Here is a 23,217-nt window from a genome sequence, read left to right on the forward strand (position 1 = left end):
CAATAATATATTTACATATATGTTTTTATTGATGCTTTTCTTTGGAATTATGTTCTGGACTTTTGTTTATCATGTAAAAAAATGTAGTAAAAAATACACATAAAGTGAAAAATATGACTTCAGATTGTGTGCTTTGTGGACTTCTGCAGTTTTTTTGATTTAGCATATGACATTGAATGCGTTATAATTCAGTCAATCAAAAGGGGACAGGAGAATTAGCACCGGAAAAGGAAATGATCTATGAAAAAGAGTGAGCCAATCATCAACGAGGGAGCCGTGCGGAGTGGGCGTGGCTGGCAATCACGTGTTTTTAAACTCTGAGCGCCAGGTGCTCAGGTGCTCGCCAGGTTCGTCACAGAAACCTGCAGCTGCTGAAACAGCTCAACTAGAACAGGAACCTTTTCTCCCTCGTTGGCGGTTCGGACTAGATAAAGAAAGACCACCGCATTGACACGAAGAAGAAGAAATAAGCGAACAGGTGAGGAGGCAGAGACGGGAGAAACCTGTAGATAAACGTCGTTATTGACGGGAACAGAACGCTGTGTCTGCAGGAACATGGACCCAGAGACGTCAAAGGTGAGACACCGAGCGTTTCTTTAGTAAAGACACTTTGTTGGTGCGACCTGAGCTCATTGTTTGTCTGCACCTGATACAGGTACATGGCGCCCGAACACGCACAGCAGCGTGGCCGTATGGCGGACTGAGCTTCAAGGCCTTAACTGCCTCCTTAAAACCACGTTGGACCAAGACCAGACCTCAAGTCTGCAACGTGTGGATCCATAGGGGCCTTGAAAACCGATTCACAAAGGTGAGCTTGTCCTTTAGATCAGTCGGGTGTAAAAATCTGTGGTGGCTCAGTGTGACGCAGTTTTGGACTTGAGCCTTGTTAGCGGGGCCTGCGGCAGTCGGTTGACCTGGGCCCACAGTGACACATTAACTTTTACATAAACTGCTGGAATCATTAGTCAAACTCAATTTTATTTAGTAGCCTGCTCATAAAAGCTTCTTTCTATCTTTCTGATTTTTCTGGATTAAAACAATTTTACTTTCCCTCCATAAAATGCAAAAAAAGGGGGTGTTATAGAAAAGCTAAAAGGAGAAATTAAAAGTGAAGACATTAGTTTGAGGCACATTATTATTCAGGAGACCAGGTGAAGTGTCTGTTCAGCTCACATCAGCCTTGGAGAAGATTTGGTTCTGGCCATGAAAGACAGAGGGTGGGCCTGCCTGTTGGTTTGGGTTAGAGCCACAAACTGGAGCTGCACCAGAGGTTTTCAGGGCCCAGTATAGAGTCCAGCAGGTGTTCATACTGAGACTCCCATTTCATCTCAGCTTTTGTTTCAGAGAGCAGAGTCTGAATGAGGCTGTGCTCACTCTTAGCAATAAAGAACCAAACTGCTCGACCCCATCTGAAGAGACTAATTTTGTTTTCCTTTCTCTTTCCAGATCAGTCCAATGTGAGGTCTGCGAAATAGTAAGGACATTTTCTTTTCATACTTGGCCGCCATGACTGTCTCTCCTGTCCTAGGCCACTGTGCCAAAGTGAAGCCTGTAGTGGTTGTTTTAGTTGTTTCTGTGCAGGGCTTAGGGTCAGGGTCTCCTCCTTTCTCTCTTGTCATGGCCACAATGAGGCCTGTGTTTAGGTGCTTGGTGCTATAGGTCTAAAGTTGAACATGGCCATGGTGCCATGGGTTCTCTCTCTCTCTCTCTCTCCCTCCCTCCCCACTTTCCAGTCATGGCGGCCTTGTAACATCTTTAAAACCATCTCTGTGCAATCTAGCACCTATCCTTAATTCTGTCTTTTTTTTTTTTTCCCACCAAGCCCATGAGCCTACTGACATCCAGTCTGTCACATAAAATGGCTGCCTGTAGTCAGGTGAGAGCAGCCATCTATGGTTTGTTGTCAGACCAGTGGCAGATGTTTGGATGTTTGTCTCAGCCTGTTTGGAAGGTGTTGTCATTGAGGGCTGAGCTTAGTGTGATCTCTCTCTCTTTCTGCCTCAAGATGGCCCTTAAAAAAAAAAAAAACAAAAAAAAAACAAATGGTACTTTAAAAAAAAAAAAAAAAAAAAGTTTAGATAATCAGTGTGGCCATTATGACAGTGCGTCGTTATTAAAAGGCCGCCTTTCGGCCACAACACCCAGCCGGCCAGCTCTCCGTCGTCCTCGCTCCTCGCCGTCTGTCACGTGACTGGCCGGCTCTCGTCTGAACACACACTCTCCATCTTAACAATAATAATCTGTTCTGATGATAATAACAATAGTAATAATGGTGTCCACTGTGCCTCTCTCCATCTCTCTCTTCCTGTTGTTGGTTGTGTAGGTGTAGGGAAGGTGTTTTCTCTTGGCTGTTGTGGCTTAGGCTTGTTGTTGTGGTAGTTAGTGTCCTTTCTCTTCTCTCTCCAACATAGTTATGTGTATATATATCTATAAATATATAGTCTGCACACAAACTGTTATATAGTATAACTATTATATATGTGCTCCATCTGCTCTAAAACAAAGGCATAATGCCATAATAAAAAATATGTGATTATAAAATAAAAGGTGTGGTGTGCTTATAGTTCTAGTGTGTCCCAACACTTCTCCTTATCGGGTTCCACACCTCTCTCTATCTTTCGTCCTCTCGCGCTAACGTGTTCGCATTTTCACCATCCCGCAGCTCTTCAACATGGGGTCTACATGAGGTAAGAGTGACAAGGTAAATGTCACAAGGTAAGTGGTTCTGTGATGTGTGGTTTGATGTGTTTGCGGGCACTGTGCTGCAATTCACGTCGAATAACCGCCTGCTGTCAAAGAGCAGAGAGCGGAGGGTTGTTCGATCTGGTTTGCGGTCCATGGTGTCAAGGTTTCCCGTCCAATAACCGCCTGCTGTGCTACAGCCGAGGGCTACTGGACTATCCTCCCGTTCGGTCTTTAACTTTAGTATAGCATGGCCACCAGTCGCTCTGATAGACCAGCTTAGGTCAGTGTTTTAATGACTTAAAGCAGTGACCTAAGGTTTGTTTTGTGCTTTCATGTGGAGGTACAAAAACATTAGCTCTAAATATGTTAGTCAGTGTAGATCCATCGTAACAAAAACTAAAAAGATCCCCAATCTGTCGTTTGTTATTTTGACTGCCTTGTCATCTCATCTGCCACTTTAGAAATAATTAATAGTTTAATTCTGGTTGCTTATTTATTATGTATATTATGTCTCTACCAATAAGTAGTTATTTTTACTGCCTTGTCACTTATTTGTCTCTCCATTTCTGTCTAATCTATAATTCATCTTTTATTTCTGTTAAGTGGCTGGGCTGGTGGTGCCAAGAGAACCGACCTTTCGGTTTTGGCTCAGATAGGTCTGTTGGTGGTTGGATATAGTCAGTAGTGCTAGAAGAGTCTTGTTCTGTTACCTGCTGTGGTGTCAGAAGATCTGACTGGATTATTTTGGCTCTAATAGGCCTGGTAGTTGTTGTTAGTGGTCTGGTCTGTTGCCTGTTGTGGCACTTAAAGGTCTGGCCTGTCTGTTTTAGCTCCAGTAGGCCTGTTGGTGCACTGGTGGTGGGGTTGGTGTTGCTCCAGCTCTGTCTCATTGCAACTCCTTCCTCCCCTCACTGCATGCTTGAACTTGGACCTCACTATCTGCATGTATGTCTGTCCAAATGGGTGTATTGGTCTATGTGTTAGCATGCCTACGTGTCTGCATGTCCGTCCGTCTGCATAAACGTGTCTGCATGTCCGTCCGTCTGCATAAACGTGTCTGCATGTCCGTCCGTCTGCATAAACGTGTCTGCATGTCCGTCCGTCTGCATAAACGTGTCTGCATGTCCGTCCGTCTGCATAAACGTGTCTGCATGTCCGTCCGTCTGCATAAACGTGTCTGCATGTCCGTCCGTCTGCATAAACGTGTCTGCATGTCCGTCCGTCTGCATAAACATACCGTCTCCACGTATGTCTCTGTTGGAACCGGCTGGAAAATGAAGCCCCAAAAGTCTACTTGAAATTGGTAAGGCACTGACCCTTTAAAGGAACTTTGTTCTTACAACTGTCACATGTCTGTAATCCTTTGATACAGCTTTTGGACCCTTGTTCCTACTATAGGTGCATCACATGAGATGCTCAAACACAATTCTACCATATTGGCTGCTGGATGGTGTGACAGAGATCCACAACCTTTGTTCTTGAAAGAGGTGGCCTCATGTAAAGATACCAGGTTGGCCACCTCTAGATTCAGGGGGATCTTGAAAGCTGACCTGGGCAGGTGAGTGATAGTCCGAACTATAACTTAACTAGCCATGTATTACTTGTTGGCTGTGATAAGTCTGGGAGTTTTAGTCTTACATTAACCATGTTAGTTAATGTTCTGGATCTGAAATGTTGTTGCACTAAATATTTAAAGGCTCTTGTAGGTGCAATTGCAGTGATTAGTAGGAAGAACATCTTGAGTCTGGCTTTCTTGAGTCTGAAGAACCTGCTCTTTAACACCACCATGCCTCTGCTTTATCTGTCTGATGTCCTCAGGGGAGGCCGTTTAGCTGGTAACCTCTGGACCACCATCTTCTGGCACTGGATCATGATCAGGCTTCCAGACACAGTCCTAAGGGGGAAGTATTGTAGTCTGTTGTCTTTGTATCTTTCTTGTGTTCTAGAAAGTAAGCAGCTTAGTTACTAACATCTGAACTAGTCCACATTAACATGTGTGTCCAAAGTCAGTCTTGTGATGGCCTTGGGTTTCATGATTCTGTCCAAGATTGGTTTGAGACTGGCTTTTCTTTTTCTGATGTGTTAAATTTAAACAGTTTAACCATTAATTGGTCAGGTTTTCATGTTTTGCTCATTGTATGAAATGGAGAGGGATTACCATGGAAGTCTTGTCATGGTCAGATTGGAATTGTCCAAAGCAGGGGTTATGATGTCATAATGTTAAGTAGTAGTTTTGGTGTTAATCATCACCACCCAAATTCTGTTAGAAATCCAGTGTTGGTTGTACTTGTTATAGCCTCTGGGTTGTCTCTCTGCCAAGTTTCACTTCCAAGCAGAAATTCACAGCCTGGTGACATCAAACTTTACGTTTCGCTTCCGGTCCTGTAGGGAGGCCTCCCAGCAGGGGATCTTATCCCACCCCTGTAAACCGTGCCGTCGTTGGGATAATGTCGGGCAGCTTCGTGCGTACGTGTTGGTCAGTCAACGTGATGTCAGCAGAACTGAGTTTCTGTTGAGGGGCAGTAAACCTGGCAGAGAGACAATTCATACAGCTGGACAAAACCTCTTGGGTGTGTTAGTTTAATTTTCCATCTAGTGGTGATGACTGCACTGGCTTTGAAGAGCTGATCAGTTTCAAAGGTAGAGGTCGACACCATGTTGAGATATTGTCAGTGTTGATGTTAGTAAGTTCAGAAATGGTTGAGCTGAGGCCAGTTAGTAACAAACAGGTTTTATTCAGGGTACTGGAGGTTTAGTTGTTGCTGCAGAGTGACACAGTAGGACAAAACACAGGATGTAGGCACATAATGTAGACTCCTGATTTGGAGCCGTTTGCCATGGTTGTGCAGTTTCCAAAACCAGACAAGGATCCCTCTGGTTTTGCGAATCAGCTGACTGTGATGTGCTGCTATGATCCTGCTCAGACAGAAAACCAATGCTGATATGTTTTAGACAAGAGCAGACTACATGAAGATAGCCAAGGTCAGTAGGTTTGTTGTGCTGTTACACAGTGAGAGGAGGTAGGTCAAGGGGGCAGCACTCATCTTTCGCTTTCACTCGTGTTTAGAGCTGCATTTCCAACTATGGAAACAAACTAGTCATTATTTCCTTCTCTGAACAGAGTCAGTTTGACTTGGTTGTTTCTACTAAAGTTTTCTGAACAGACTAGACACTTTGTGGCATTTGTTGCTTTCAAAAGCTTCACTAGTGTCCAAGAAAATTAGGAGTTTGAGGTAGTGAACAGGTCTACAGCTCAGATGGACTGAGTCTTTGTAGCTCTCGCTGTGAGCACATAGCTGAAAACTGACAGTCAGATCTTGTAGTTCCTGTCAGATGTTAACAGCCCCAACTGTGGTCACACATTTCGTGTACAAGGCTTCAGTTTGTAGACTGGCTTGTGTTCCTGTAGATTTACCCCCCACCGCTGATGACCCAAAGTCAGGACTAGATTTAATAAATGCTTAAGAGAAAACATCTAATTGTGCTTCCTGTTTTGAAAAGTTGCAGTGCACCCACAAACCATATGCAGATGGAGGCTGATGCTGTTTCCTCTGGTACCGGAGCAAATGATGTGACTGTGACCAGATGTGTCCTGGATGTGGCTGAAGACGACTACGGTGGAACAAACCATCCTCAATGTTTGACCCACTGATGTGTTCAGGTATATCATCCATTTCTGTTAAACCTTTGCTTGCTTTGTATTGATCATGATTGACTGTTTCATTCTGTTTTGTCCATCTTTAAGGAAATCTGTGAAGGAGCAATGCTGTCATCAAGTCCTGCCCTCCGCCTTCATCTCCAGATCTCCGTTCAGAACTGTTGGTAGCCTGTGTATAAAACTCTGATCCACAGGCCTGAGCTCAGTGAAGATAGAAAGTGAACTGTCAGCATATAGGATGGAGCTCCAGCTCACCTGTTGAGCTCTGTATGTGTGCTGCCATTTTTGTATGAACTCTATATCACCTACGTAGTTACTTTTTCTGTTTAGTAAATGGTGGAGTTGCCAGGGCACTGTTGATATAATCACGCTTTAATTCTCCAAAGCAGGAGTTTCTTTATGTTGTAGTTGTCGTTGATCATTACCACCCAAATTTGAACAGAAATATAAACCTGGTTGTATTTGAAGGTTCAGTCTCTGGGTTGTCTCTCTGCCAAGTTTCACTTCCAAGCAGAAACTCAAATCCTGGTGAGGTCCAACTTTGCGTTTCGTTTCCGGACCCATGGGGAGGCCTCCCAGCAGGGGATCTTATCCCACCCCTGTCAACTGTTCGGTCACTGATGTTGGGATACATCGGGCCGTTTCGTTCGTTCGTACGTGTCGGTCGATCAACGTGGTTCCATCCAGGACTGGGTTTCTGTGTTGGGGGCAGTAAGCCTGGCAGAGACAGACGGTTCAGACATCTGGACAGTAGCTGTTGGACACTTGGTTTGGGTGTCTTTAGTATAATTTTCCATCTAGTAGTGATGACAGCAATGGCTCTGAAGAACTGATTAGTGTCAAATGTACAGGTTGAAGCATCATTTTAAAAATTTGAAATGGAGCTATTATATTGATGGTTGAATTCCTGTGAATTGAGTTGATATTTGAGGTTAGTGTGTAATTGTCTAGTTCAGCCTTGGTAATAAAGATGTAACTTAAGATCAGAATTAGTTTTTCTTTGGCTCACGTTTCTGTCCCACACTCGTAGGTTCTTATTTACCATTGAGCTCCTCAGGAGAATTTCTAGCTTAGCTCTTGACCACCAAGAAGGTAGTTCATGAAATGAATTTTTGTTTCACTGTTTGAAACCCAAGGGTTTCCAAAAATCAGTAAGTAGAGGTTTCTGGATTCATCACTTCAGCAAAAATGATTTCATTTCCATGAGGTAATTTTCTTTTGCAGTCCCAAAACTACATTTTTTCTGAGAACTTCTTGTGGTAAACTCAGTGTTAGTGGCTTTAAGGTCAAGTTATCATTTGTTTTTCTGTTTCTTTTGTATATACAGTACTGTGCAAAATGTTTGGGCACAAAAAGAAGAGGATACATTTTAATATGAATTGCATAAAATGTTTTTGTTTATAAATTAACTCCATCCTAAATGCAGTGAAGGGAACCAAACCTAAATCTCCCCTTAAAACTGGCAGCTGTTCTTTTTGGTTTGATCTGCATATGGTTTCTTCTAGTTCTTTAAGGCACGTTGGAGAAGCTGCTGCAGTTGTTCTGTTGATTCAGGCTGTTCGAGTATGTTTCTTCATATGATCCCAGACTGACTCCACACGGCCCAGGTCTGGGCTCTTTGGGGGTCTAACCATCTGCTGACTGGTTCTTCTTGCCTCTGAGAATAGTTCATGAACTCATGTAGGTTCTTTGAGTTTCTTGTCCTGCAAAATGGGCTGCACTTTGAATCTGGGATCAGTCTGACACCTGATGGTATAAGAATCTAAAATGCCTAAAACTTTTGCCATAGTACTGTATATGTCTGTCATTCAGAGAGATGGCACAAGTGCATGGGAAGTACGGTGGCTTGGTGGTTAGACTCCAGGAGATCCCTTTGACTAAGTAGGAATAAGCAGTTGGATGGATGTAAGTTCTTGATGCTGCCAACAGTGATGGAATGTAACTAAGTACATTTACTCAGGTCCTGCACTTACGTACAGTTATGAGGTGGGCTACTTGTATATTACTGAAGTATTTGCATTTCAGCAACTTTATACTTAGACTCCACTACACTCCAGGAAGCTGTTTGCTATACTGGACAATAACAAACAAATAGTAATGAATACTCCCTCCATGACATCCTGACTAAAGAGAGCAGAGTAGCATCTGCATAACAGAGGTTGAGGAGATCCATTGCCCCCCCCCCCCCCCCCCACCCACCCAGCCGTTAGACTGTTTAGATATACTGTATAGACTATAGATATATTTATGCTACATGTTATTGACTGGATGCCTTTGTGTTTATTGTATATGATATTTCTGTGTAAAAGTAAATATAAGAGGTGCAGGATCTGAATTTCCCCCAAAGCGGATGAATAAAGTATCTATCTCCAGAGGCAAATATTGCACTTTTACATCTGGCAGCTGTATTTACTTTTCAAATTACATTCTTTTTAATCCCCTTCCTGTACAATGAAAACTTCAGACATGAAATCATGCAGAACATGATGCACGTCTGCCGATTAAGTTAACCACATCTTATAAAGTACTTCAAATGAATCCAAGCAGAAACATTATCAACACCCATCTGATTGCCATCCTTACCAGGAAACACTGATGACAAAATGCTAGCCTGACACATTTTAAATTTTATTTAAAAAAAACAAAAAAAACAGTCCCATTAGAAACACGGTCAGCAGCTTTACACGCGACTTTATAAAGAAGATTAACAAGAGAAACAAGAAACGGCGTAAATGACAAGGTCTGACTGACGTGTGTAATAAAATCCTGGGCAGAAGGTGTGTTGTGATAAGTTCAGAGCGGAGTTACAGTGGTTACAGCTTGTCTGCTCACCCCCTGCAGGACATGTGTTAACCATGAAAAACCAACAGCGACATCTTGTGGGAGTGAACGTTAACTAAAAGTAGCAGTACCACTCTGTGAAAATAGTCCACTACATGTAAACACCCATCCATCAATTATCTATACCTGCTTACTCCTTAACCAGGTTCACGGGGATCAGCTGGAGCCTATCCCAGCTCTCTTTGGGTGAAAGGCAGGGGTCCACCCTGGACAGGTCCCCAGTCCATCACAGGGCCAAATAGAGACAGACAACCTCACACTCACTCCTATGGGCAATTTAGAGTCACCAATCAACCTGACATACATGTTTTTGGACTGTGGGAGGAAACCAGAGGACCTGGAGAAAACCCACACAAGCACAGGGAGAACATGCAAACTCCACACAGAAAGGCCAGGTTGCGAACCCAGAACCTCTTTGCTGTGAGGCAACAGTGCTAACCACTCATCCACCATGTAAACAATCATGTCAAAAATAATGAGATTTCATGTGATTGAGATGACAGAGAAGTTGAATATATGTATGTCGAAACAGTAATTTTTAGTAGTCAGGCTGTATCACGGATTTTTTTTTTTATGTCGACAGACAGAAACCTACTGCAGCTGGAGAAATACCTTTATGGATATTTAAAATGTTTTTAAACACGAGTGTGGTTCAATTAAATGTTAAATGTATTCGTCATATATCCAGGTGTGCAGGATAACATGGGGTTCAGGTTGGGGAACCAAACTAGTTGGCCCAAGAGTACGCGGTTGGAAACAAGATAGTGAGCTGTAGATTTTGGCCGGAAGTTGACAGTATTATCCGGAAGTTGTTAATTGCAGGTTTACGCTCGGGCATCAGAGTTAAAGGTTAATATTAACATTAAGTCTTAGCGTTAACGCTATCCCTGACTATAACGATACTTGTAGAAAAAGCTGACAACTTCCAGGCAGAGGTCGACAGTGCGCAGATTTTGGTCTCTTTCCGCTGTTTTGTCTGCAGTCAGGTCGCTGCCGCCGGTCTACGCTTCTGACTCACTTCCTCGTTCCTCCGCGTAGGTGAAGCTTCAGAGAGACGGAGAGACTCGTCCGGACCGTCGACTTTATTCGGCTGCGCTCACGTTAAATGCTGAAGCCAAACATAAACTTCTTGGTTCGTCGCTCCTAGCTGACAGACAGGTCGGAGCCATGGCTGACAGCCGGGGAGAGAAGAAAAAAGAATCCGAGCAGGAGCTCCAGGGTGCCGTGGGTGGAAAAGGTAACGTTGTTAGGCGAAGCCATGTTGGGCTGTGCGTCGCTCTTTCTTACACCAACAGAGTAACTTTGACTCAATTATTAGGAATAATGTGCTGTTATTTATATATATATATATATATATGTATATATATAAGGGATGGATGAACTAGTTTATCTAATGTTTCCGTAAACCCAAACCAGTCCGTGTTTTCTGGTAAGAAACCTGACACCAAATACCTGTCTGCTGTGTAACCGTACCCATAAAATTCCCCGCGAATAAATCTGAACCAAACATTATCCATAACCCAGTCTGTCGTCTTTTATGATGCTTAACCTCAACCCTAAGCACAACGTCTTACTTCTGCTACAAGCACCATAACCCTAACCTGACACCGACCCGGACCGCAAACAACAGACCAAGTCTGTGGACACATCCATGGGTTGAATTAAAGGTTGTGGTTTGTCTTGTTTTTAATGCTTAACAAATTCAGCAAGTGTTGTCCCTTTATGCAGCTTCGACTCTGCTTGGTTCATTCAGTGCCGCAGCCCAAGGCGAGGGAGTAGTTGGCGATTACGTGCTGGGGTGAAGGTTTAACTAGTTTCAAGAAAGATTGCTGGGACAAGTGTTAAAATTTTATTAGTGGATATGTGCCGATTTAATCTGCGCATGACAGAGAACCGTAAAGGCCTCATAGTTGCTTTCCCTGAGAAGTTATTCGCCGCTGAAGATAAGCAAGGTAGTAAAATGGGAAGATTTTAGCCAGAGTCTGGGTCAGAGTTCAGCAGATTATGAAAGCCTCCAGTTTGAATAAGGTTTCAGACTTTGTTTTTTTCATGTACAGCTGGAACAATTTATTTATTTAGTTTTAGGAGTTTCCAGGATGAGCTATGTGACTCTAAAACAAAAGTGATACCTCTGTTGTTATTGTTAAGGGGTTAATGGGAGGGAATTAAATGTGTCACAATGACAGAAATGGCCCTGTTGTTATAGTCAAAAGTGACATCGCAGAAAGAGGAACTCTGATGACTACTTTTCACTGGTAATTTACAACAATTTATCACCTGTTAATATTGAATTAAAGGTAAGCCATGGAACTGACAAACATAATTCAGTTTGACTCACACACATACATGCATTATTTGTGTGTAATTCAAATTTAAACAGTTTCCTTTCAAGCGATTAATAACCTATTTCTGATTCTGGTTTTATCACTGCTGTTTGTAATTACCGGCAACAATTGTCACCACAGTCAAACCAGAAACTGAGAATGTCACACTTCAGGCACTGCTTTTCTCAGGCCTATATAGCTGTTGGCCCTGCCTTTCCATTGTTGATGAAGGTGGCACTCCACTAAATTGAACACAAACTAGCTCTAACAGTAAGGAATGTGAAACTGCCATACCTTTGCTGTTTTTACAGTAGTTAACATGTCAACAGGTCTGTCCTGTGCTAAGTGTTTGTGTTAATTTTCTTGTCAAAACAAATAAATGTTCTGTTTAATCAGGTTCTTTTCACATTTTAACAATTATGTTTTTGTGTTATAATGTTAAATTTCTCTTATTATGATGTTATTATATCAAAATATCATTTCATCTTGTAATATTCTGAAAAGTTTGGCACATCATGATATGCAAGAGCATTTCCCCTCTGTAGCGAATATTGTGCATTTGCAAAGAATATGACACGTTTATCCAGTACATCTCCTGGAAATGTAAAGAAATAATTTTGGTTTAATCTGACTATTCCAGATGTTGTTGATGATCCCATTATGGAGCAAGGAGCAGTTGTCCTTAGAGGGTGAGTCCCATGTTAATGTAACACAACATATCAGTGTTTTTTGTTTTGAAAGTCTTTCTTGAGCTATCTAGTCAGTGTAGGTGTTGAGCCTGTTGTCTGTAATTGGGCAGGTAGTGTGAAACCTTTTATTCAATAACGTTGCTGTGTCGGCATCAGACACTGAAGGTTTTTCCTTGTAAAAGTTAACAACACAATCGTTATGTTTCATACTAGGACCAACTTTGATACTTTGTCTACTGTCTGTCTATGGAAACTTCTGAGTTGTCTCGTTAGCTGTTAGCTTAATTTAATGTTAGCACAATGATTGGGAGTTGTACACAAAATATCTATGGTATTCTCTTGGTCAAGTTGTTTCTCTATGCAGGTTTGTGGTTGAGCGTATGAACACAGAAAACCCCGGTCAGCACATATGCTCTGAGGATCTGGGAGGAGACCCAGATGAACTACAGGATCCACAGATAAAAGAAGTGGTGGGACAGCTGCTCAAGATTGCAGATGAGTTGAACAGGAATGCTGAGCTCCAACAGTAAGTTGAAAGCTGCATGCACATCATGTACAAACAGTCAACATATCTGTTGTTGAATCGATTTGCACCTGGCTCTCCCAAGATTCAATTTATCAGCAACAGTCCTAGTGGTTGAATGTCGATCTGCAGCTGGAGTATTCAAACATCTTCGCTCAAACACTTGAAATCTGTACTCAAAGCTTGTTTGGGTAGAATGAAAACCCTCTCTTGTCATGAATTTGGTGGCAGTTTTAATGTTTAAAATAATACATGTATAAGTGTTTTCATTCACTTGTTATACGCATTTTCAGTTTGCACAGTAAAAAATAGATGGGAAATACTGGAAATGCAATTTTGGGGATGAAAAGTAAAGGCAAGGAGGCCAAGTGAACAAGTAAGAGCAAACTGTGGTAGCCTTCCTGACATTAGTATATGAAAAAAGACAAATGTCAGCTTTCCATTATGTTTTCCATCCTTTGAGCTTTGACTAGAGCTCCCTTAATGTCTTCTTCTGCACAATTAATTCCACCAGCTGTTTATCTCCATCAACCAGCCAACTTACATCCAAACAGCAGCAGTGGATTGTAAAACTGTTATATCACAGAATCGCAAAATGCATAAATTTCTCTTGAAATATTGTGTTGTATTTGTTGCATTGTATTTAGGCTGTATAACAAAGTGACCTCATGTCAACATAAAACTGCTAGTAAAGGCAGGAGATTTGTGCTGTGTTGATGTGTTATGTAATGATGGAAATTAGAATAATTGGTGGTGATGTTTCGCAAAAAACCAATGCACATGCACTGAACCGCTATAAATTCTACTTCTGATGCAAAACAGAACAGAAAAAACCTAGTTGTTACATCTGATTGTGTCCTTTTCCTGTCAGACTCATCAACCAGGTACAAGATAACTGTGCTCACGACATCTTCATGAAGGTGGCCAGGAGCATCTTTGTTGATGGCATCAACTGGGGTCGAGTGGTGGCTCTGTTCCATCTGGCGTACAGACTCATATACAAGGTAACATAGAGCAGTGTGTCTCAGAAAAGGGGGAAACCGCTCTACAGTTTTAGAGTCTGGTACCTTTTTGGCAGTAAGATGGCAGGCTTAGTCAGGTCTGCTCAGTTATTGAACCAGTGAGGTCAGACTGATGATTTGCACTTTTATTTCATAAGTCGAAGTAGTTTCAGGCATGTTGCACTGCTTCACTGAAAACTAATTAAAAATGTTTCTCCTTTTGAATGTAAAATGTTTGTGATATATGTCATATTACTTTCAAATGTAGTGTATATAGAAGTATAAAAGGAAATGTTCAAGTAGGGTACAAGTAATGTGGAGTGTTTTTTTCAGTATGTCCTCGCATGGATGTGACACCTGGAGTCACCACAGTCCTTGAAAGTGCAGTTGTACATGTAGTGGATTTAATCACAGTTTCTCACAGGTTGTAGTTTACAGACTGCCATGACTGAAGACAGCTAATGGAGCAGTATCATCTATATTACTTTTTCAGTGAACACAAATCAGTTTTCACAGTGTAAACATTTTATTTATTGTGGGGTTTTTCATAGCAACAAATTCAAATGAATCACATTTCCTTACTTCGACGTTTCATTCTTACATTATACACATGTCTGGCTGCAGTAGTTGTCGGAGTTGCTCTGACTGGGCGTTTGTATTTGGTTTTAAAGGCACTGACCACCAACCATCTAGAGAACATCAGAATGGTCATCAGCTGGGTTCTAGAGGTCATCAGGGAGATGCTTTACGCCTGGATCATGCAGCAGGGAGGCTGGGTGAGTGATGCATCATTCATAAAGAGTCAGTTGTTCTCAAATCGTTTGAAGAACTATTAAGGAGGAGGTGGTTTAAAATATGGACTGCTCAGTAAGATCCACATCTCTTCATTTTTGCTCTCTTGATTTTTGCAGGAAGGTGTGATCCGTGGCTTTTCTCGGTGGAGGACAGTAGCCATAGCAGCATCAGTTATATTGCTGGCAACGTTTGTTTACTACAGGAAGACACGCTGAGACCAATCTGACCTCACAGCCAGAGCTGCAGTCCCTCTCCTGGACAGATGCAGCTTGTTCTTAAAGACAGTTTCTGGACATTAATTACAACCACTCCTAAGCCTTCTCCTCCCAAACTAGAGGAGGTCTATTTTATACCTAGAGGGGGAAAAACCCCCTGTCTTCTCAGGTTTCCTAGAACAAAAGTGTATTTATATCCATTTATCCACCAGGCATCTCCGTCTTCCTTCATCAACAGCTGCTCAGTGCCTTTCATGGAAATGAAGAGCTACTGCACGACACCCTGCAGCAGCCACTTTGGAGGCTCTCAGCTCCTGTGCAACAGTGGCATTCAGCAGATGATGGTGTTCATAAACACTGGACATAGGTGTAGATGTCTTCAGACCAGCCAGAAGGACCTCACCCCACCTGGACCATGTCACAGGTCCATTCTTCATATTATTCATCACCTGTGGGGGAGATCTAGCTTAAAACACAGACCTGCAAAATGTCTGATGACAACAGCATATGCTGCATCTTTATTCAGCCAGTCAAAACTCATCAACTTGACCTTAGTACAGTAACGTCATGATATTAGCTTGTGCCTAACATTTTAGTACCCTTTTTTATCATAGATTTTGGCCAAGAGGCAGCTGTGGACCTAACCAGGTTACTTTTTTCATACACATGCATTTCTGTTTTGGATTTCTCAGCTGACAGAAACTGGGCCAGTGTTCTGCACCATCTAGAAGCAAATTCATGTGAATCACATTTATAGAGTCCTCCTCTTGGTCTGTTGGTCTGTACAGGGCCATGTCAAGACAGGTAGATAATTAAGTCAACCACGGTTCTTTTTCAGATTAGGTATACATGTCTGAGATATGGGAAGACCTCAGCAGAGTTCAAGAGTTGCAAACTAAGAGGATGCACTGGTTAAAAACTGTATGAATTCCCAGCCAGTTGTGTTTTTTGATAACTTGATTGTTCCTTGATAAATGTAACGATACTATACAGTTTAGTGGCTGTTAGTTTGAATCATTCCAGCTGTTTGCACAAAATCATGTTATTCTTTAACTGGCTCGATGATCCTCAGTCACAGTGGCTGTATCACATTCAGAGCTCTTTGTTGCAGTTGACCTTTTTCACAGCAAATGTTTGAGCATGAGAAGCCCAACTTCCCCAATGGTTGCCTGCCATCTAGTTTTGGCAGTTCACAGTCCTTACAGCTATGACAAGTCAAAATGTCAGCTTGCCAAAAAAAAAAAAACTACATCAGAGTGGCTGAATTAATCTCAAATTGACAGAAAATTGGAAGCAAATTAATTAAACTGCTTCCTGTAATATCAATTTGTAATCTGAGATTTTGCTCACAGCAGAATTTAAGGTCAGACCTAAGCTGTTTCTTTGACTTACCTCCTCATGTTTGTATACACACAGTCTCTGTGCTTGTTTTCATTTTAAAAATTAGAGATTTCTAACACTGGTTCCGGTCTTTTATACTGATTATTCAGCCAGAGTTACATGTCAATCATTTAATGGTTTGAGGTTGTGTATGCGGGAATTTAATTTTGCTTTTATTTCCGAAACTGTGCGCACTGGGAGTCAGTCCTCCCACCTCACAATTCTATAAATGTAGCGAATTTCTTCTATTTTCTAGATATTTATAGTTTTCAGCCGTGTGATAAACCAGAGAACTCTGCAGGGTGTACCTGGCCTCTTGCACAATGTCAGCTGGGATTGGCTCAAGCTCTTAATAGGAATAAGTGGTATAAATAATGAGTGGATGGGTTCTGAGTTTATAGTCAGTCTGTCTAACTAACAGCTGTATGTGGTCAGGTGACCACTGTCTAAATTTCACACTGGCTCCATTATCTAGCTGACTGTAGTACTGTAGATCCATGTTTACATTAAGATTGCCTGCAATGCTAACAGAAACCATTTTCTGTTCATAATTGACGTCTTCAGTAACTGAAATGTGAAGACACGTCTAGGTCACATTTCACATTTAAGTGCTGATTGTGTAATGTAGACAGGAAAAACTACTTCTTGAAAACAGTGATGTGGTTTATAGACATGGTTGTGTTCTCTTCAGCAGCAGTGTTATGATGCTTCTTTCTGTTGCCTCCTGTTGTGTGTGTGACTGCTGTCAGTAACACGGTGCATACGACAAATGTTTTAGTTGTTGGACACATGTATGAGTTTAAAATAGACCCAGCCTGACAGAGGAACTCAATGCAGCAGCCTAGAAACTGCTGTTAGCATTGGTATAGAGTCATCTGACCACAGAAACAGAAAAATGGTAACACCCTTTTATCACATAATGAAAGTACTAAATAACGAGAGAGGCAAAAGCTACAAAACTTCAACTGCTGATAGAAAACGAAATCATCACCTACAGTGCCTTTTTGTGCAGTAACACTCCTTTTGTTGTTGACAGCTGCGGTCTTCCACTGTGAATTAATAGTTTAAAGAACAACTGTAAAATGTTAACTTTTATAAAAATGTATCCACATTATTTTTTAGCCTGAGATGGTTAACTGGGACACATTGGTCAGCATATGGAGGTGTACAGTATAGAGCTCGTTGTAAAAGTTCCTGTCACTTCACACTCATCCAATGGAACAGTCAACCTTTTTTCCAGATTGGTTGCTATTTCAACTTTATTTTCATACAGCAACTTCTAGAATGAATTTTTAAGAGATACTCTTAGTTTTTTAAACCTGTAAAACCTCTGCAAAGAATGCAAAGATTTTTATGTCCTGTAGTTTTGAAATGCTATTTAGATTCTAAATAGCGTGTGCACTTAATACATTAGTGCACACAGGAGGAGAGGGAGTAGACTTTAGGAAACAAGAAACTGTGTTGTATCAATCTCTGGGAAACTGGTTATAGATAATTGTTTAAATGTATGCTTTTTACTTACTGCAGTGGATACGGGTAAGCTGGTTTGTAAGGGAACAGTGAGTGGCCTATGGTAGTCCCGGGTACTGTTTTACAGTAGTGCCACCTGAGCTTATGTCAAGTATTTTTGCTACCAAACTGATTGTGCACTTTTAAGGGGGCAATCACACTATTTCTCTGTTGGTAGTGTTTATTTAATGGAACCTGGTAATTAATGGTTTAATGGTTCTGTGAATAAATTTCAAATGTGTAATTCCACTCTGTGTGTGCTGTGTGAATGTTAGCCAGGTCATGGTGACGTAGCTGTGAAGTGATGAAACGTACCAGGTAAACTTGTTTGTTTTAAGAATTTTATGTCAAAATTATAGCCCTGACAGATTTTCACTGCTTAACACAACAAAGTCTTTAGACCTGCAGTTTAGTTCAGCAGGGCTGTTGCTGCTTTCAATATTTGGTACAACAAAACTAATTTGAAACAGCATTTGGGTCTTCATGCTGTGGAAAATACAGAGAAAACAGTTAAATATGAAGATAAATATGCATTCCCTAACCCTTACATGTTCTATATACAGTATGGGTAATTTAGATGTTAACACAACACTGACATTAGCTTTTAACATAATAGTGAACTTTTGTTGTTTCCACACCTGTAATGTGTAATGTGTTTATTCATTTGTAGTGGTGTTTGTGTCCATTTGATGAATTTACATTTAATATTCACTCTTTTCTAGTGAGAGGTAGAACTACCAGTATAATTCATTTACATTAAAATTATACATATTACAGAAATATTATCACCTGGATGTATTGAAACAATCAGCAGTCAGAGGACTGAAATGTGTCCTGTGTCTGATATCTGAATCTGACTCAATCTAATTATTATACTGAGTCATTAATACTTAATACTTCATATACAGGTGGTTAAATCATGGGGCTCAATGTGCCTTTTTTTTCTTTTTAACACATGTATGTCTTTTTTCTTTCCTTTTCTTACACATTTATGTTTTAAATTAACCTTTTTAGCAGATTCCTTCTTTGCTTCCTTAGTAAATAGGTTGCAATTGTTTTCCATAACCACATAAGCAAGTAAAACAGATTGTCAGTGCATGAAGAAATGTTTCAGGCTGCAGAGACACAAATAAAAGTAAATAAATACAGTTCGCAGAGGGAGGAGGAACTGATTCTCTCCACACGTTAAATTACCCGGACGACATACAGGTGCGGACATGTGCAGTGGAGATATGCAGCGTCTTTAAAGCTGTTCGCAAATAATGTCTGAAGCTGCTCTAGAGGAGGTTTCAGCTTTATCATCCATTTACTGCGGACAAGGAGAGTTCCAGCTCCTTCGACAGTCTGGTAGGTTAGTCAGCTTTTCCCTTCACAGCCCAGTGTTTAAGTAAACTCAAGCCTCTTAGCGCCTGTAAGCTAAATAAATAATAATGTAATAATAATAAATAATACTAACGATGAGACAAATCCAGCTAATTGCTTTGGAGTGAAGGGTTTAATGTGTCCTCGGTAAAGTTTATTCAAACACGCTGTAAAAACCAAATGTGTCTCATCCTCTTTGTTTGGTTTCTTCACATGTTAATAAACGCGTTCAGTGCTGGCACCGTAAACAGAAATGCTATTTAAAAACAACGCTGTGTCATATGTTTGTTTAAATGTTTGACATCACTGTCTGCTGCCTTGTAGCTGAGGATGGCCTCCTGGTCCAGATCAGCTGCGCTGTTGGAGGGGAAAGAGGACTGGACGTGAGCCTGCTGTTCCACCTGCACCCCAGTTACCCTTCCTGTCCCCCCGACATCTCTGTTTCTTCCACTAAACTTTCCAGGTCTCAGTGCAACAACATCAGAACAGATCTGCTGGAGCAGGCTGCAGCCTTAGCACCAGAGCCGATGGTCTATCAGCTGGTGCAGTGGCTACAGGTGAGCAGCTGAACTCACTGGCTGTCTGCTAAACTGAACTACATTTCCCAGCATTAGTTGGGCTTAAAACTTTGTAGAAATGAAGGCGTTTCTGCATTTTGTTGCTTACTCAGATCCGAATTAGACACAAGGCCTAATCAGCATTATAGCTGATGAGTGTGTGTGCTGTGTTTGTGTGTGGCAGTGTAAGGTCATCACAGACAACTGCAGAGGACACAAGGAGGAGGTGGGGGAGAGAGATGAAGAGGAGTGGACTGCTGTGCTGCTGTTGGACCACATCCGATCTAGAAACTGTTACGTTGGACTGCTGGAGCGCTGGGCCCGGCAGCTGCAGCTGACTGGGAGGGTTCTACTGGGACGGATTATTCTGATTGTTCTACAGGGAGCCAAACCTGACATCAAGGTACTGACGCATATATTTATCAAAGCACCACACAAAGTCTTAGAGACACTAATTAATAATGAAATACTTTGCAAACGGTATGGCTGTCTTAAAGATGGTTCCTATTAACTATGAGTGACAATCTCTTATCATGTGATAGTAATCCAGCAGGTGTCATAGTGTAAAATATGACCCGAGTTTATCATTATTTCCATATTTGATCCATCAGTAGATTCTTTTCTTCATTGATGGTTGATTATAAAATTATACTGTTCTGACTGTAATCATTGTCTCTTCAGGAGTTTTGCTGTCTGTTAAAGACAGTAAAGGTGGATGTGGATTCTTCAGGCAAGAAATGCAAAGAGAGGATGATGAAGGTTCTCATTGAAGCCCCTTTGCCTTCCTCTGGTGGACAAAGGTATGAATCGCACACATGTAATCAGTGTTGGATTGGACAGTGGTGCTGTAGCTCTTATGATCTCTGTCTATCCATATGTTTCTGTCAGTCTGCAGGGTTTTATAGTGCAGAACTACCAGTCATTACCAGAGCTGGCTGCAGCCTTCCAGGACCTCCACATGTCTGAGCTTTACCAGAAGATACTGCCATCATTAGGCTCTTGACAGCACAGGTGTTTTTACACATCCACAAGTATGCCAACACCTCTACGCACCTTAAGTATGGTTTTAGGTCATTATAAATTATTTATAAGTACATCACAGATGAGTGTCATTCATACGGCCCACCTACAGAACCAAAGCTCTGTATTGTTCACAACCTGAATGCAGACATTTGTAACTGGCATGTATGTTGGGCTGCAGTGCTGGTTTGTTTTACAGTCTCAATATCAAGTTTATGTATTTTATCAAGCTGCCACAGGACAAGCATTGTTAAAAGTTGTTCTGTCATTTAGTTTGATTATGATAACAGTGGAGAGCGCTGTCCGAAATCCCCTACAGGTGCTCAGTTTGATATCAGGTGACGTTAAGGGTGGAAGTATATGATTCACATTCCTAATTGCTGTGTTTTGTTTTTTTTTTTCTTTTATTTCTCAGTTTTCTGTAGTCTTCTGAAAGTCAAACCAGGATCCAGAACAGCTCCAATAGGCTGTGTGGTGATGGTACTGTATAAAACAGAACCTGCAGATGGCAGAAGAGTACCTGTTCTTATAGATTCTGATAGGAGCACCAGTCTGTTAAAATAAGTATAATTGTAGTAAAGAAATACTTGGTCGTGAACACTATGACATTTGTGAATATGAGCATGATTGTATGTACATGTGTATATTTGTATGTAGGGGTGGGTGTGTTTTTTTTTGTCTCCCCCCCCCCCCCAGAGTATTTATTATATGATTATTTTAGAGATTTACTAATCGTGGGTAAGATCAGTAAATAAACTTATTTATTGACATTGGCATTTGTGGGAGATGGTCATTTTCCAATAATTTAGTATTTATTACTTTTTTTTTTTTTACAAAATATTCTTTTTCCTGAGGCACATATTTTTCTTCATCCACATCACAAACACGGACTTTTTTCACCGGGACGTGTAACTCCTGTCAGGAGGTGGACTCGAATCACTGTCGGTATGGTAGGTTGTACTCCTGCACCAGCTCCCTTAACCACTCACCCACCATAGTACGTTAATAAGATCATCCTTTAAGGGCATGTTCTCATTTGATATCTAAAACACGGGAGAAAAAAAAGAAGATATCAGCTGTGTATTTCGCGAGAGGGAAGTGCGTCCTCTGGTGTCTATGAAGGGAACTGAAAAGCTTACAGCACCTGGTATTCCCAGGCGGTCTCCCATCCAAGTACAGCTTCGGCGCTCTACCTGGGGACCGTCCGTCTGTTTCCTCGCGGCCAATCCCGTCCCTCGTTCTCCGACATTCGCGGCCAATCGCCGTCGTCCCTGTCCAGTTTCTCCACAATTGTCGACCAGTCGTCTCCCTCGTCGTCCAGAATTCTCGGCCAGTCCTGTCGGCGGTCCTTCGACTTTGAAAGTCCCGCTGTCAGCGCCACTCTGCTCATTCATTCATCAAAACAAGGTAAGATATGAAGTAACAGAGACTAAACTTTAACTTCTGTCCATAGTTTATAGCTAATTTTCTAACAGTCATGATTCTTAATGACGCTATAATGTTAATGGTCAAGAGGCGGCGGAGTTACGTGTTTCTCTCATCTTACACAGTGAAAATGTTGACGATGTGATTGCAGCCGCTGTATTTATTACCTTATTTAAGTTCAGCACTAGCAAGTACGTACATCATAATGACGCAAACCTCTCAGATTTATTATAAATGCTGATGACTGTACTGTCCAGCTTTCAGCTAACATAGATCTGAAGTTTCTCTGATCTGTTGGTCAAAAACAAAGCAGAGCCATGATGTTATTTTACCTGCAGCCTCAGTCTATTTACTGTAACGTCATAACGCTGCTAAGTTATGCTGTTAAATTATATTCTCATGTTGTTTCAAGTCACATTGGCAGAGTACTCGGTGAAACTGAGGAGCTAAACTGGCCTGATGCTCAGCAACCAGCAGGTCACCACCACTGTGTCTCTCTGGCAGAATCTTCTGCCATTCAATAAGCAGCATGTGGCAAATGCTGCTTGGTATATTATTATTATTATTGACATGGGTGAACGTGTTGTGCTATACAGTTGTAATACAGTTGACAGTTTTTTGGGCTATTAAATTATTGATATTATTATATTACATTTTCACATTATAATATTGTATATATTTAAAGATAAGATAAAGATAAAGAGACTTTATTGTCATTGTAATTTGTTTGGTAGCTCACAGAGGCCAGCAGCAATAAAACAAGAAGCAGCATAGTAACATAATAAACATAGTCAACATAATAAAAGTATAAAATATATACAATAAAATAAAAAAGGCACTTATTGTAGTAAATAGACAAAAAGAATTTAAGGATAGAAATATACAGTATTTACAATGTGGTAGTTGAGTGCAAACATGAATGTCCCATAAAGTGGGGCATATGTTCTATATTGATTTTAATTATGTATATCATATATTTAGATTGTAATAAAGTTTGGATTACATTTTTAAAGCATCTTTCGAGTGCTTGAGAATTCTGGACGACGAGGGAAACGACTGGCCGAGAATTCTGGACGACGAGGGACAGGATTGGCCGCCAATTCTGGAGAAACTGGACAGGGACCACGGCGATTGGTCGCGAATGTCGGAGAACGAGGGACGGGATTGGCCGCGAGGAAACAGACGGACGGTCCCCAGGTAACTCATGTGAGAATGCTGGTCTGGATTTCTGGA

General features: G+C 41.3%; 2 protein-coding genes and 2 long non-coding RNA genes across 6 annotated transcripts; all 4 read left to right on the forward strand.

Moving 5' to 3' along the window:
* The first annotated feature begins 219 nt into the window (after positions 1-219).
* Positions 220-3,920, forward strand: LOC113146390 (uncharacterized). The gene is made up of 3 exons (XR_003297345.1): positions 220-576; positions 656-808; positions 1,447-3,920. It is a non-coding gene; the product is annotated as an uncharacterized LOC113146390 (long non-coding RNA).
* A 171-nt stretch (positions 3,921-4,091) lies between these two features.
* LOC113146391 (uncharacterized) lies at positions 4,092-7,283 on the forward strand. The gene is made up of 3 exons (XR_003297346.1): positions 4,092-4,243; positions 4,504-6,346; positions 6,431-7,283. It is a non-coding gene; the product is annotated as an uncharacterized LOC113146391 (long non-coding RNA).
* Positions 7,284-10,048: 2,765 nt separating this feature from the next.
* Positions 10,049-14,869, forward strand: LOC113121311 (apoptosis regulator BAX). The gene is made up of 6 exons (XM_026291653.1): positions 10,049-10,421; positions 12,149-12,197; positions 12,562-12,723; positions 13,592-13,724; positions 14,393-14,497; positions 14,633-14,869. The coding sequence occupies exons 1-6, from the start codon at positions 10,352-10,354 to the stop codon at positions 14,729-14,731; spliced, it is 618 nt and encodes a 205-aa protein (XP_026147438.1). The 5' UTR covers positions 10,049-10,351; the 3' UTR covers positions 14,732-14,869.
* A 3,733-nt stretch (positions 14,870-18,602) lies between these two features.
* rwdd3 (RWD domain containing 3) lies at positions 18,603-21,165 on the forward strand. Of its 3 annotated transcripts, none has more exons than XM_026333803.2 (6): positions 18,603-18,967; positions 19,307-19,539; positions 19,724-19,942; positions 20,221-20,339; positions 20,428-20,570; positions 20,975-21,165. In XM_026333803.2, the coding sequence occupies exons 1-5, from the start codon at positions 18,883-18,885 to the stop codon at positions 20,540-20,542; spliced, it is 771 nt and encodes a 256-aa protein (XP_026189588.1). In that variant the 5' UTR covers positions 18,603-18,882; the 3' UTR covers positions 20,543-20,570; positions 20,975-21,165. The 3 variants fall into 3 exon arrangements, with proteins under 3 accessions (XP_026189588.1, XP_026147433.1, XP_026189587.1); XM_026291648.2 differs by having other exon boundaries at positions 20,428-20,550; XM_026333802.1 differs by lacking the exon at positions 20,975-21,165 and having other exon boundaries at positions 20,428-20,910.
* The last annotated feature ends 2,052 nt before the right edge of the window (positions 21,166-23,217 follow it).

Source organism: Mastacembelus armatus, unplaced genomic scaffold, assembly GCF_900324485.2.
Source record: "Mastacembelus armatus unplaced genomic scaffold, fMasArm1.2, whole genome shotgun sequence".
NCBI classification, from domain to species: domain Eukaryota; kingdom Metazoa; phylum Chordata; class Actinopteri; order Synbranchiformes; family Mastacembelidae; genus Mastacembelus; species Mastacembelus armatus.

Coding starts and splice junctions, on each gene's coding strand:
- LOC113121311 (XM_026291653.1), top strand. CDS start 10,352: ATGGCTGACAGCCGGGGAGAGAAGAAAAAAGAATCCGAGCAGGAGCTC. Junction 10,422..12,148: donor GGGTGCCGTGGGTGGAAAAG/GTAACGTTGTTA, acceptor TGACTATTCCAG/ATGTTGTTGATGATCCCATT. Junction 14,498..14,632: donor TCATGCAGCAGGGAGGCTGG/GTGAGTGATGCA, acceptor TGATTTTTGCAG/GAAGGTGTGATCCGTGGCTT.
- rwdd3 (XM_026333803.2), top strand. CDS start 18,883: ATGTCTGAAGCTGCTCTAGAGGAGGTTTCAGCTTTATCATCCATTTAC. Junction 19,943..20,220: donor GAGCCAAACCTGACATCAAG/GTACTGACGCAT, acceptor TTGTCTCTTCAG/GAGTTTTGCTGTCTGTTAAA. Junction 20,340..20,427: donor CCTTCCTCTGGTGGACAAAG/GTATGAATCGCA, acceptor TGTTTCTGTCAG/TCTGCAGGGTTTTATAGTGC.